The sequence below is a fragment of the Lepus europaeus genome, chromosome 7 (assembly GCF_033115175.1).
Source record: "Lepus europaeus isolate LE1 chromosome 7, mLepTim1.pri, whole genome shotgun sequence".
Lineage (NCBI taxonomy): Eukaryota > Metazoa > Chordata > Mammalia > Lagomorpha > Leporidae > Lepus > Lepus europaeus.
The window spans coordinates 59,788,906-59,803,372 of record NC_084833.1 but is presented as its reverse complement, the minus strand read 5'-3'; the positions used below and the strand labels follow the sequence as shown (position 1 = coordinate 59,803,372).

At 43.1% G+C, this 14,467-nt stretch overlaps 1 protein-coding gene across 1 annotated transcript; it reads right to left on the bottom strand.

Annotated features, from left to right (window-relative positions):
- Window positions 1-10,147: 10,147 nt before the first annotated feature.
- LOC133763795 (ubiquilin-1-like) lies at window positions 10,148-11,716 on the bottom strand. Its single transcript, XM_062197535.1, has one exon. The coding sequence runs from the start codon at window positions 11,714-11,716 to the stop codon at window positions 10,148-10,150; it is 1,569 nt and encodes a 522-aa protein (XP_062053519.1).
- Window positions 11,717-14,467: the final 2,751 nt, after the last annotated feature.

Genomic DNA, 14,467 nt, shown 5'->3' with positions numbered 1-14,467 from the left:
ACTCTTGAGTTGAAGCTGGAGATAAGAAAAGTATAGGGTATCTCTGTGGTGTAGCAAGATAAGCCTCCACCTGTGGCACTGGCATCCCATATGGGCACCAGTTTGTGTCCTAGCTGCTCCTCTTCTGATCCAGGTCTCTGCCATGGCCTTGGAAAACAGTGGAAGATGGCACACTCAAGTGCTTGGGTCCCTGCACCCACATAGGAAACCCAGAAGAAAGTCCTGGCTCCTGCTTTGGATCAGCTCAGCTCCAGCTGTTGTGGTCATTTGGAGAGTAAACCAGCAGATGAAAGACCTTTCTCTCTGTCTCTTACTCTCTCTGTCTGTATCTCTGTCTCTCAAATAAATAAATAAAATCTTTTTTAAAAAAAAATACAATTATAGGGGTAGCAGAGCCATCTAGATACACTGGCATGACTGGAAACCTCTAATACTAGAGGAATGGATTTACATGGTGGAAGGATTTGGACTGGGTGAGCTTGGACTGGATACACCAGTGATGTCCTTGAACACTCTGGATAGCCTAGAAAGGTGTTAGTATTTTCACTCTTGCCTCAAAAGTGGCTACAACCACTATGGAAAAAGTCTATTCCTAGACTTTAGTGGAGAAAGAACTTCATGATAAGAATATTTTTCCCATGAGTCCAAGTGAAAAAGAAAAAGAACATTTAGTTAAGTCTGAAACCCATTACTTTGGATAACAGTTAAGAGCAAAAAATGTGAGATTATAGTGCTTTGGTGTGAATCCTTACTCCTCTGCTTACTGGCTTTGTGTCCTTGAACAGGATGCTAAATCTTTCAATGCCTCAATTTGGCCAACTATTAAATGGGGATAATGATCATCTCTATTAGTGTTGTGATAAACAATAAGTTAATAAATGTTGAAAACATAAAACAATGCCTATGGCAAGCCAAGACATGTGGCCAAAAAAATGTCCAAATGAAGGATCTTGGTGAGTGAGACCCCAGGGGAAAGAAGTGGTCATCAAAGAAGGAGGTACTTTTCTCTGAAGGGAGGAGAGAACTTCCACTTTGCTATGGCTTTGTCTAAATACTGACGGTGTTTGTGGATTCAAAAGACTTCCATAAAGTAGGCCACACAGCAAATTCATAGAATGATAAACACTCTAAACAGCACTATGGCCTCAGAATCAGCCCTTAAGGCATTCGAATCTGGCTAAAAAGCCCACAAGAGGGTGCCTGTGCTGTGGTGTAGCTGGAAAAGCCACCGCCTGGAGTGCCAACATCCAATATGGGTGCCAGTTGGACTCCCAGCTGCTCCACTTCCTATCAAGCTCTCTGCATTGGCCTGGGAAGGCAGTGGAGGATGACCCAAGTCCTTGGACCCTACACCCTTGTGGGAGACCTGGAGAAGGATCCTGGCTCCTATCTTCAGATCGGCACGGCTCTGGCCATTGCAGTCATCTGGGGAGTGAACCAGCAGATGGAAGATATCTTTCTCTTTGCTTCCACCTCTCTGTAACTCTGCCTTTTCAAATAAATAAATTAGTCATTAAAAAAATAAAATAAAAATCTTGGCAGCTCATGGCAAGTGCCTTGGGTGGTCACTGACATCAAAAATAAGAGTGTTAATTGTTAAATCAACAAGAGGAGTCACTATGTACTTACTCTCCATGTAGGGCCTCTGTCCTTAATGTGTTGTACTATGAGAATTAATGCTAAAACTTGTCTTCAAACAGTACTTTATACTTTGTATGTCTGTGTGGGTACAAACTGTTGAAATCTTTACTTAGTATAGAGTTGGTCTTCTGTGTATAAAGTTAATTGAAAATGGATCTTAATGGAGAACAAGACTGGGAATGTGAGAGGGAGGAGGAGAAGGGGTGGGAATGTGGGTGGGAGGGTGGGAATTCTGGGATGAATTACTATATTCCTAAAGTTGTACTTATGAAATTCATCAAGTTTGTATTCCTTAAATAAAAAGTTTCTTTGGGAAAAAAATTTCAAGGAACTAAAGAAAAAAATATATAATGTCTAACATGTAAATTTTTAATAAATATATAAGATGGGAAAGTTTTGTAACTATTAGTGGTTATTTTACATATCTAAGAGTTTTTTGGTTATCTCATCTCACACAGTTATTGTCATAATTATATGACATAACTTTACAGTACTTGAGATATGATTAATGCTTAATAGAGCTGTATTTTCTCCCATTTTTCTTCTCATTCTTCATTTTGAGGATCCTGTTCATTTAACCAGAAAATCATCTCTTATAAAAAATTCACTGGAGCCAACTTAGAGTTGCTAATAGTCCTTCCATGCTTTCATAATCTCAGCTAGAAAATAAACACGTATATCCACCAATATTCTTCCCAAGTGTTAAAACAAATATATATATGGTTGCTATGGGGCCGGTGCTGTGGCATAGTAGGCTAAGCCTCTGTCTGCAGCATCAGAATCCCATACGGACACTGGTTTGAGCCCCAGCTACTCTGCTTCCAATCCAGCTCCTGCTAATGCATCTGGGAAAGCAGTGGAAGATGGCCCAAGTCTTTGGGCCCTTGCACCCATGTTGGGGACCTGGGAGAAGTTCCTGGCTCCTGGCTTCCAATTGGCTCAGCTCTGCCCATTGCAGCCATGAACAAGCGGATGTAAGTTCTCTCCCTCTCTCTCTTTATCCTCTCTCTATAACTCTGCCTTTCAAATAAATAAATAAATCTTTCAAAATATAAAATGCAGAAATGGTTGCTGCTATTTGTATTTTAAAATAATAACCTGTGATTCAGAAAGGCTAACAATCTGAAATTACAACACTAATGTGGACACTATCTCAGTCATTATCCAAAATTCTCAAGTGGAATGAATAGATGATTTGGATCCAGATGACTGCGGGTTTAAATCTTGGCTTCCTTGTCTACTAACAGCATGAATTAGAGTATTCCACAGAAGCACCCCAGCCTTAGCAAAGTGCACATTGTAGTGTTTCAGAAAAAGCGAGCACTCAATATAGATTAATATTGGGCTAATAACCCATAAATTTATGAAAATATGCTTTGTTTCATTATAACTACATGTTTTAAAATGATCTGCAGTGTTTTTTACATTGATTATCATTCTGAAACTTCATCAGGGCAACTATTTCATCTGTGTCTTGTACATAATTAATAAGTATTCAATAAACATCACAGAAAATGTGATGGAGCCTCCTTGTGTATATTATCTTCTTTGTTGAATTAATGTACAAATGAGTGATGTCTTCATTATGTATTGTGATGAGTAATGGCACTATACGCGTAGCGTAGTGTCTAACACACAACAGAGACTGAGTAATTTGGTTCTTGTTTATTTATATCGTATTGGGGCTGTTCAGAAGGAGTTACATCTACATGGATAAGGAGTTAAGGGAGAGGTTTTTACTCAGGAAAGCAATCAAAGGAAAAATTATCACCAAGTCCACAGGTGAAGCAGGCAGAGAAGAGTCAGCCACTGGCCATGGAGAGTTCCAACTTCAGTTGCAGAGGCAAATTCATGCACAAGGAGCTGTCATGGGACAGAGTCAGTCATGTCACAGCAGAGGAGCTAAGAGGAGAAAGATCAGTGAAAGGTAGAGCAGAGATCGAAAGAGGAGGAATAATAGGAAACTGTGCAGGAAGGAGACAGCACAGAGGGCCTCAAAATCCAGGCCAAGATCAGAATAATGTAGTGTCTTTAGAAATTTTAAGACTCACTCTATATTGATACAATAACTTAATACATTAAAAGAAAGTAAATCCAGGGTCGGCACCATGGTTCATTTGGTTAATCCTCCGCCTGTGGCATCCCATATGGGCGCCGGTTCTAGTCCCAGCTGCTCCTCTTCCAGTCCAGCTCTCTGCTGTGGCCCAGCAGGGCAGTGGAGGAGGGCCCGGGTGCTTGGGCCCCTGCACCCACATGAGAGACCGGGAGGAAGCACCTGGCTCCTGGCTTTGGATCAGTGCAGTTCCGGCCATTGTGGCCATTTGGGGGGTGAACCAACGGAAGGAAGACCTTTCTCTCTGTGTCTCTCTCTCACTGTCTATAACTCTATCTGTCAAATAAATTTTTTTAAAAAAGAAAGTAAACCCTTGAGAATGAGTTTTATCATTAAATAAGAAAGTAACTAAGAAAACAAGTGATGGAGTTGGACACTTAGACATAGCTAAAACTTATGAGACATAAGAATATCCTCTACTTAGTACACTAAAACGAAATAAATCTGAGAACAAGTTTTATTTAAAGTTGTCAACATCACAGTGGGCATTTCGTTGGGGAGTTAAGTCACAACTTGGGATGCCTACACCCCATATCAGAGTGCCTGGTTCAAGTTTTGGCTGCTTTGCTTCTGCGTCAGCTTCCTGTTAATACACACCCTGGGAGACAGCAGTTAATGGCTCAGGTATTTGGGTCACTGCCACGCATGTCGGAGACTCAGATGGAGTTCTGGACTCCTGGCTTCAGCCTGGCCCAAGCCCAAATGTTGAGGGCACCTGAGGAGTGAACCAGTGAATGGAAGATCTCAAACTGTCTTTTGCTGCCTTTCCCACTTTCTAAAAAAAAAAAAAAAAAAAAAAAAAATCAGTATCCAGATGGAGTCCCTTGTGTTAAACCAAAACAAATAGAGTGAGGAAGTTAAGAAAGGAGGGCATATGCACACATGCCTACAGTAAGAACTATTAAAAGACTCTCTGAAGGATCCTTATGTACATATGCCTAAAATCAAAACTTCCGCCAAGGTCTTTTCAAATGACAGCTAGTTACATGAGTTACATGAGTAGCTAGTCAAATGCACAAGAGCATTTACCTAACACACTGTCTCAGCTAACAAACTTATGTCAGCTTTGGCAAGAATTCCCTATAACCAACATCGTCTTTGTCCCAAAACCATTTATTTAGCTCTCTCCATTTTATTTTTAAAAGCCCCTATCTTCCTTTACCTCTTTGAATATGCCCATAATTCACTATGACACAGGCATTCACATTTAAGTGCTCCACTAGTCTCAGTTGAACTCATTATCTTTGTAGAATCTCTAGGTTTGCTAGTTAGTTTGACAACAGTGATTTGGAAACTACAGAGATTCCACCCTATGTGCAGAAGTTTAAGGCTTCCATCACCCTGTTGTACATCCATGCCTTCCCAATCAGACTGGCCCCTCGTCCCTTAACAGTCACTCTGAATCCAACACACTTACAATCTGAATGTACAATGGTATGGTGCAATGCTACAGGAAGATTCCGGGATCAGAAGAAGACGTTAAAATTACGTATGTGTGGGACACGTCACTGAACCTCTCTCAGCCTGTCTCTCCATCTCAGATGAAAATAACTCTACATAACTTGCAGGAATTTCAAAGGAATGACTACGCTATCTCAAAATGAATGGTTCCTGATTTATTTATGTATTTGAAAGTCAGAGCTACAGAGAGAGAGGGAGGAAGCCAGGGTTGGAGGGGGGCGTTGAGAATATGAATGAGAATCTCCCATCTGCTGGTTCACTCTCCAGATGGCTGCAATTGCCAGGACTGGAGCAAGCCAAAGTGAGGAACTAGGAGCTTCATCCAGATCACCTACATGGGTGGCAGGGATCCAATCACTTGGGCCATATTCTGCTGCTTTTCCCGGGCCATTAGCATTTTATCAGAAGTGGAGCAGCCAGTGGAAAGAAGGGGCCATCAAAGAAGGATGTACTTTTCTCTGAAGGGAGGCGAGAATATCTACTTTGCTTATGGCCATGTCCAATTACTGAGGAGTCTATGGTTACAGAAGGCTTCCACAGCCTTGGCAGCCCATGGCGCAAGAGCCTCAGGTGATCATTGACATCATAAATAAGATTGTTAATTGTTAAAGGAACAACAGAAGTCACTGTGCACTTACTCCCCATGTAGGACCTTCGTCCTTAATGAGTTGTACTATGAGAATTAACTGCAAGTCTTGTTCTCAAACTGTACTCTATATGTTGTGTGTATGTGTGGGTGCAAACTGTTGAAATCTGTGCTTAACATGGAGTTGGTCCTCTGTATATAAAATCAAACTAAAAATGAACCATAATGAAGAAGGGGATGGGAGAGGAAGAGGGGGGTGGGATAGGAGTCACGGTGGGAGGGTGGGTCTGGGGGAAAGAAACGCTGTATTCCTAAAGTTGTACCTATGAAAAATGTATTCATTTAATAAAAACTTAAAAAAAAAAGAAGTGGAGCAGCTGGAACATGAACCAGTGCCCATATGGGATAATAGTGTTCCAGGTTATGGCTTTAACCACAACACCACAACTCCAGCCCCTACAAAATGATTTCCAAGAGTGTTCTTATTCCCCAGATCTCTGGTTTTCCCTCAAGTGTCCCATCTTGGAAGATATATCAAAAAGTCACTTTCTGAGTTTCTCATCTTTTTTTTTTTTTTTTTTTTTTTTAATTTCTGACAGGCAGAGTGGACAGTGAGAGAGAGAGACAGAGAGAAAGGTCTTCCTTTGCCATTGGTTCACCCTCCAATAGCCGCCGCGGCTGGCACGCTACAGCCAGCGCACCGCGCTGTTGCGAAGGCAGGAGCCAGGTGCTTATCCTGGTCTCCCATGCGGGTGCAGGGCCCAAGCACTTGAGCCATCCTCCACTGCACTCCCGGGCCATAGCAGAGAGCTGGCCTGGAAGAGGGGCAGTCAGGACAGAATCCGGCACCCCTTCCGGGACTAGAACCCAGTGTGCCGGCGCCGCTAGGCAGAGGATTAGCCTGTTGAGCCACGGCGCCGGCCTGAGTTTCTCATCTTTTTATTGTCAATAATAGCTAACACTGACATTCAAGGTTTCTAAATGTTTTATACAGGGCATACAGTCAAGTATTTTAGTTTTATTTCCTATAAAAATTGTGAAACCCTTTTATGATAATTTTTTTAATTTTTCCTTTTTACATTTCTGTGTGAACAGATATTTGTGTCCTGACTGTAGGCCTACAGTCTACATTGCGTATGATTTTGTGTTACAGAGCTAACAGTAAACATTCATTAAATATTGAGATCATTTAATTTTTTTTTAAGATTCATTTTATCCATTTGAAAGACAGAGTTACAGAGAGTGGTAGAAACAGAGAGAGAGGCCTTCCATCTGCTGGTTCACTCCCCAGATGGCCGCAACAGCCGGAGCTACGCCAATCTGAAGCCAGGAGCCAGGAGCTTCCTCCAGGTCTCCCACGCTGGTGCAGGGGCCCAAGGACCCAGGCCATCCTCCACTGCCATCCCAGGCCACAGCAGAGGGCTGGATCAGAAGAGGAGCAGCCAGGACCAGAACCAGCACCTATATGGGATGCTGGCGCCTCAGGCCAGGGTGTTAACCCACTGCGCCACAGCCCCTTATCATTTAATCTCTGTCTCTGACTCTGATAATGTGTGCTTGTGGTAATTTATGCACATGGCTATCAAAGTTTATTTCCTACTACATTATAATTGTTTCTAGGCCTCCTTGATATCCTTTATGTTGTCTAGTCTTGACTTGTGTATGATTCGACTAACATCGCAAGACACATGTTTTTGATGTGGATGATGTGGATGCTAAGTATTGTGGGATTCAGATTCTTTCTGCTTTTCTAAACTATTTTTTGCTCTTAAAGTTTGTATCAGATTCGATATTGTTCGTAGATACAATTCTAAGAGTATAATATCCCCTTCCTTCCTTTCTTCATTCCTTCCTTCCTTGCTTGAGCTATTAATACTGTTCCAGCACTGGTACTGCAGAAAAGGATTGTTTTATCAGGGACTCCTGTCTTCCCCAATTCTGGTTTTCCATGAAATCCTTACCTCCATTGATCCTGCATAGAGAAGTAATCTGGAATGCAGGAAACACACAGTTTCTAATTCCCTGAGGGCTCTAGCTACAGCCTCTACTCTGAACTGATGCCCTGTGGGTATGACACAGGGTTGATATTCCCCATGGCTTCACATTGCTGAACAAAACCAAAGCTGGCACTCATCATTGATAACAAACTGTTAGAGTCTGCAACTCTTCCAACAAGCTCTATTCCTACCTTTCTGTTTTGGGCTCTTTTAACCTCCTAAAATTAAAATGCAGTAATCCTAGAGTAGTGGCAAGGGGTGATTTGAGGAGGCCTAAAGGCTGCTTTCAGACTGAGTGTAGGTGAATGTGGCCCTCAAAATGAACATCAACAATAATCTCAAAAATGTATCCCACCTTTCTCAGAATTCTGGTCAATGGGGCCTGCATGATGGAGGAGGGGAAGCATACTTGTAGGATTTCAGAATATTGCCCTTCCCATTATTCCCAGTTCACCCCAGGGACACTCACTCCAGCCTGGGAACAAACACAGGTCTCCAATGTCAAAATTTTGGTGCTCTGGGAAAATTAATAATAAGCTGCCTATCAGGCTCGCTGCAGGGAACTGAGCCCGCAGAGAAGTCTGACCTAAGTCCCAGACACACACAACCTTCAGGTCTCTCTAGGCTCATGGAATATCACAACACAATTAAGTACAAATCTCTACTTTAGAGATGTCACTGCCTGTCCCCCTACCCCTCCCAATCCCAGGAAGAATGAGACTCAACTGATCTCTGAGGCTGACTCTGAATTTTTAGTTCTTATCTTCCCCTTAAGCAACATACCAATGTGTTCCTCTCCATTTTTACATCTATTCTTATCCTTCTGCATGGTTACATTTAGTCAGTGGAGTCTGGGGCATGCATGCTGTATGTGCCTACTCTGAGTCACATAACAAACAGTTCAGAAATTTATCAGAGCAGTGCCTGAATGGGTTGGGAAAATATTGCTGATTTTTAGTGAGACATACAGAACAGAGAATTTAGAGTAGGAATGGGACAGGGGAAAGATGCTGAACTATATTTCAACTTGCTGAATCAAAGGTTCTGCTAGGACACCCAAAGAGAAGGCCAGAGGACTGTAGAAAGATTTAAGAACAGTGACGGAAGATCTAGAGCTTTGACCATGAAAATGGCCAAGCTCTCTAAGACTTAAAGAATTACCATATTGGGGCTGAAGTTATGGTACCATGGGTTAAGCTGCTGAGATACTGGCATCCTATAGGAGCATTGGTTCAAGTCCCAGGTGCCCCACTTTCATTCTGGTTCCATTCTAATACATATAAGAAGGCAACAGAGATGTCCCAAGAGATCTGGATGGGGTTACTGGCTTCCAGCTTCAGCATGGCCCAGTCACTAGGGGAGTAAATCAGCAGACAGAAGATCGATATCTCTGTCTCCTTTCCCCTCTCCCCGTAACTCTGACCTTTGAATTTATAAAATAAATCTTTAAAAATTGGTAAAACATACTTTCAGGTTGTACTATTCTAAAAGAGGAAAGACAAGAGAGTAAAGGATGAGGTTTTAAGAAACAGAGATCTTCAGACCAAATTTTGTAGAAACTTTCGGGTATACAAGGAATGAGAAAGTTTTAAGTAAGATTACTTGGGGTAAGCTCCTGACTGCAGAAGATAGTGAAATGTTACTACTGCAATGGGAGAAACTCTCAAGAAATTCAGAGACAAATGGAGACACAGTAGTTTATAGGCAACAGAATTGAGCATTTGCAGAAGAAAAATCCTAAATAGTAGGAGAGAATGATGTTTCAGAGAAGTAGTGTCACAGATCAGGATCCTGGCACAGAAGAACGCTGAAAATCCATAGCTGAGAGAGAGAAATTGAGCATCTGTTCTAGAACTGGATCTATAGACAAAAAATGAACTAAGTGACTTCAAGAGGTCTTTTGGAAATTCACGACTTCTTAAGGAATTCTTAAAAGTTTGGAGTTGCAATAGAAGAGACTCATGGTGTTGGTAATGATGTTAGTGGGAGACTGGATTGTTAATTGAACACAAGATTCAAATGCAAAATCCCTCAATATTTCTCTACCTCATGGTTAAAATTTTGAAAGACTCTGATGTTAGAGGCGTAAGAATAGGTGAATTCTAGTCCCTAAATCATTTAACATCATCAGTCATTCTCCAAGTAGCATTTCCTTTGCTTACCCATCCCCAAAGTTACATAACACGTAAAATCCAAGCAATTTTTTAATGGACAGTGACATAGGGGCTGTCCAAATGTGCACATGATCCACGTAGGAGGAATTCCCAAAATAAGCTACTTCCCTTCCCTCCCCCTTCTTTTTCCTTCCTCTCTATGGGATGGTGTATTGTGAGCATCAGCTGGAAGGACCTAGACCTGTGGCAACCCTAGCAGCCTCTCAATCGCAGCATAGATGTCTCCATCCGTGGCTATCAGGGCCTGGAGATTAGCATCATGGTTAGCAAAACCCAGGGCCTTCAACTGCTCTAGTTCTTGCTGGTAGAGATCTGCAGTGGGCAGGGATGAAGATAGTGAGGACTGGATTACCTGGAAATAGGAATTGGCCAGTGCATGGAGGAGCTGAAGAATGACCAAGGTGGACTGCACAGGGTCTTCTCTATGACCTTGTCTTCCAGCCCCAGTTTCAAGGATGCCTCTAGCACACCGTGATCTAGCTGGCTCCCCTAGAATAGCTGGATTCCATAAGAATGGTCTCAGCCCAGGCACCTCCCTGGAGAGTATCTGTAGGCCTTGTTCTATCTGCATCAGTGCCTGCAGTGCTCGAGGGTTGGTGAGGATGGGAAGCAGTGGCATATGATGTCTCAGAGGGCTGACAGCTGCTAGCTGGTGTAACAGAGCTAGACTGTGCTCCAGGGTATATAAGACTCGACACAAAACAGAGGGTGAGAGTTTTAGCTGACTGGTGGGAGTGACTTTCTCCATCTGCTGACTGTCCTGGGTGGGAAGATCCTGGCTTGAGTTTAAGTCCTGAGTTCCAGTCCTACACCCTGAATTGGGCTGATTTGAGGCCATCTCCCTGACCTGGGCATCCACTCTTGCACTGACCTCTCTTACCAATGTCTTGGCATGTGCAGAAGCAGTGGGCATGGTTGTGTTACTGTCAGCACTGTTCTTAGTACTGGTTTCCCCTCTGCAAGATTCTGAACCTAGGCTATGGCCCTTGGAGGCAGACAATAGGGCCAGCGTGGAGAGCATGAGTTGCTGGATGTGAGAGCAGACTGGACGCATAGCATTGTCACCCCCTGGCACTGCCTTCAAGGCCTCTAGCCTCTGCCTGTCTGCTTGTAGGAATGCTTGTTGCTGGACTGGGTTCTGCAAGGTTTCCAGAGCCTTAAAAGCAGACTCATGTCTCTGTTTGGGCTTTGAGGATTCTGGAACATGGCTGGCATTGGCTGGTTTCTCACTTGCCAAGCTTTGAACTAGAGGATCTTCCAAGAACTGCACCACAGACCCAGGTGCAGCCATCAGGAGTTGAGTCAACTGACCAAATAAGTCAGCTAGATCAGGCGAACTCCGGGCCAGCTGGCCCAGCATAGCTAGTGCCCCAGTACCTTCAGAGGCTGATGGCTCAGGACGATGGATGGGACCTGTGGGACCTGAAAGAGTTCTAGGACCAGTTAATCCTTTCAAATGGGTCCTCACCACCAAGTGGACTGTAGTGCCATCAAGGATGCCACGCTGGCTCAGTATATCTTGATCACGGAGTATCTTTCCAGTGAAGATGAGTGCCAGTCGGTCAGTGTCACAATGAAGGCGTTTGGAGATCTCCTTCTTGAAGTGGTAGACGCTGCTATTTTCTGCCAACATAAATTCCTGGCAGTCCTGTGGGGTCTTGACAGACACTCTGATGATGCGTGATGATGGCTCCCGACCAGACACCAGCTGGCTGTCCCCTGCTTCTTCTCTAGCCCGTGCCATATTTTCTTGAGAGCAGGAAGCAGGGCTACCTGAGGACACAGTGGCTCACAGACTTGTAGAAGCCTAGATGTGGCACTGAGCACACCTGGGTACAGGTACCAGTAGGTGTCCAGTGATGTCCTGTCACCCACCTCCTGTGGATGCTACCTCCCAGTGTAGCCCTGAGGCCACCTGGCTCCCATAGAAGGGAGAGCTGCTCTTCTCCTGGGCCAGTCGTGGGGGACATGATGTCAGTGATGAAGTCACAGTTGAAAGGTAGCTGGAATGTGGGGAGGGCAGGGGCCCCAACCACTTGCTTGAGATTGGACTTTCTTTATGATTTTATTTAAAAAATCAATAGGGGGTGGAAGTAAATGTCCCTGTCTAGAAACCACTTCACAATAGCCTGTTCCATTGTTGAAAATCCTACAGTTTAAATTTGATAAACAAATATGGATGCCTAGAAAAGGCCCAAGTCTAATACATAGCTAAAGAAGTATAGATTCTGGCCGGCACTGTGGTGCAACGGGTTAAACCCCTGGCCTGAAGCGCCGGCATCCCATATGGGTGCCAGTTCTAGTTCCGGCTGCTCCTCTTCCGATCCAGCTCTCTGGTATGGCCTGAGATAGCAGTGGAAGATGGCCCAAGTCCTTGGGCCCCTGCACCCATGTGGGAGACCCAGAGGAAGCTCCTAGCTCCTGGCTTTGGATCAGTGCAGCTCTGGCCATTGCGGCCATCTGGGGAGTGAACCAGTGGATGGAAGACCTCTCTCTCTGTCTCTACCTCTTCCCGTAACTTTCAAATAAATTAAATAAGTATTTTTTTTTAAATAAGAAGTACAGTTTCTGGTCACCTGTCCTCTGCTAAATTACTGCACACTGACTAGAGCCCACCCAAGGTCCCCAAGTCCCTGTTTGTGTACAGAAAGAATGAAGATTATAATCAGTCCAGCCAGTCTCACTGGGGTATACAGGCAGCATGCACTTTGGATGCCTTCTAGGCTGAGTAATTCACACACTTGGTTCTAAAAAAGACATCTTCTATTCCTTAAATAAAAGGTTTCTTCGGGGAAAAATACACCATCATGTATCCCTAAGAACCTGTAAACAAAGTGAATATGACAGAAACTCTGACAATCAGAACTGAGACAAGATAAAGAAGTATTAGAGTCTAGCACTGTGTGACTTAACAGTAATATATGTAAGATATCAGCATATTTGAAGATAAATATTAAGCTGTATTTCAGCTGTAAAATCAAGTAATAGTGAGTTTCTAAGGCCCTGTTTCAGCACTACAGGCAGATGGGAGCCCAGGGTAAAGACTAATCCCTACAGCAATTACTTTTTGCTGAAAAGATGAATGCATCAGGCTATCACAGGTTTATATCATCAACTGTTGCCATTATATACTTGAATCTTCTTTATGATTCTAGAATTTTCAAGAACTACAAAATTAGAAATTTATTATCCAGTTCCAGGATATTCTGCTAAGTGTTTAGGGAACATCTAGTCCCCTCATTTGTGCTTATACTTTCAATAGTTTAAATCTGTGTCTCCAGTGTCTAGGAAATATCAGTACAAAGTAAGTTATAATTTTTAAGTTTGAAAGAAAACTTTCCAGTCCCAGAGAATTTCACCAAGTGAGCCTTGTGGTTGACTGGCAGTCAACCAGCCAAGAGGGCCTCTCCTAGCAATGCCCAGACATCAGAGCAACTTCTATCATTCCAGTGTTACAAGCAGAATCAATTCCTTTAGAGATCCCTTTTGGTTTCTGAACTCAGAATCATATGTTCAAGCTAATATTTCTGGCTTTCCTTTGTTAGATGCACTGCTGTATGTCAGCAGTTAAAGAACATCCCAGGTAACAGTTATTCAGAACCACTTTTGCATGTCTCATGGCTCCAGGAATTATTTTCTCCTCATAACTGTATAGGTGAACCATTCCTTTGTCTCCTTCTCCATAAACCCCATTGTCAGTGCCTGGATGTCTCCTTCCCAAGTGCTGCTTGACAGCCTTTTCCCTCTCAGGGGCATACTTGTCTCTGAAGGCAAGAGCTCTGTCCATTCTGTCCACTGAGCTCCACAGCATATGGACCATATTTTATCCTTTCTGAAGAACTGACATCTTGTGAATATTTTATACTATGTATATATTCATTTTATAATTATAAAACAAAGTAAAAATGAACTTACCAAGCAGCTATTTAGAAAGAAAAAAGGAAACTTGGGTTTTCAAGAGTTAAATAACCTTGATGAAATTGCACTGCTACCACTTCAGAACCTCTGACAAGTCATTTACCCCTTTAAAGCCTGGGTTTGGGGACCCAACTGTGGCATGGCATGTTAAGCCACCACCTGCAATGCTGGCATTACATTTCAGCACCTTTTCAAGTTCCAGCTGTTATACTTTCCATTCATCTATTTACTAATGTGCCTAAGAAAGCAGTGGAAGATGGCTCAAGTACTTGGTCCTTGCCACCCACATGGGAGGCCCAGATAGAGTTCCAGGCTCCTGACCTTGGCTTGGGCTGGGCCAGACCATTGCAACCATTTGAGGAATCGATCAGCAGATTTCCATCTCTCTCTCTCTCTCTCTCTCTCTCTCTCTCTCTTTCACATGAAAATCTTTTTTAAAAAGACCAGATGTTATAATCTTAAAATGATAGTTTCATGTGGATTTGTTTTGCAGACTAAAGGACAAACATGCCTGAATAGAGCACATATTATTTCATTATTGAGTATTGTTTCAATACAAAAGTCACTGGCAATATTC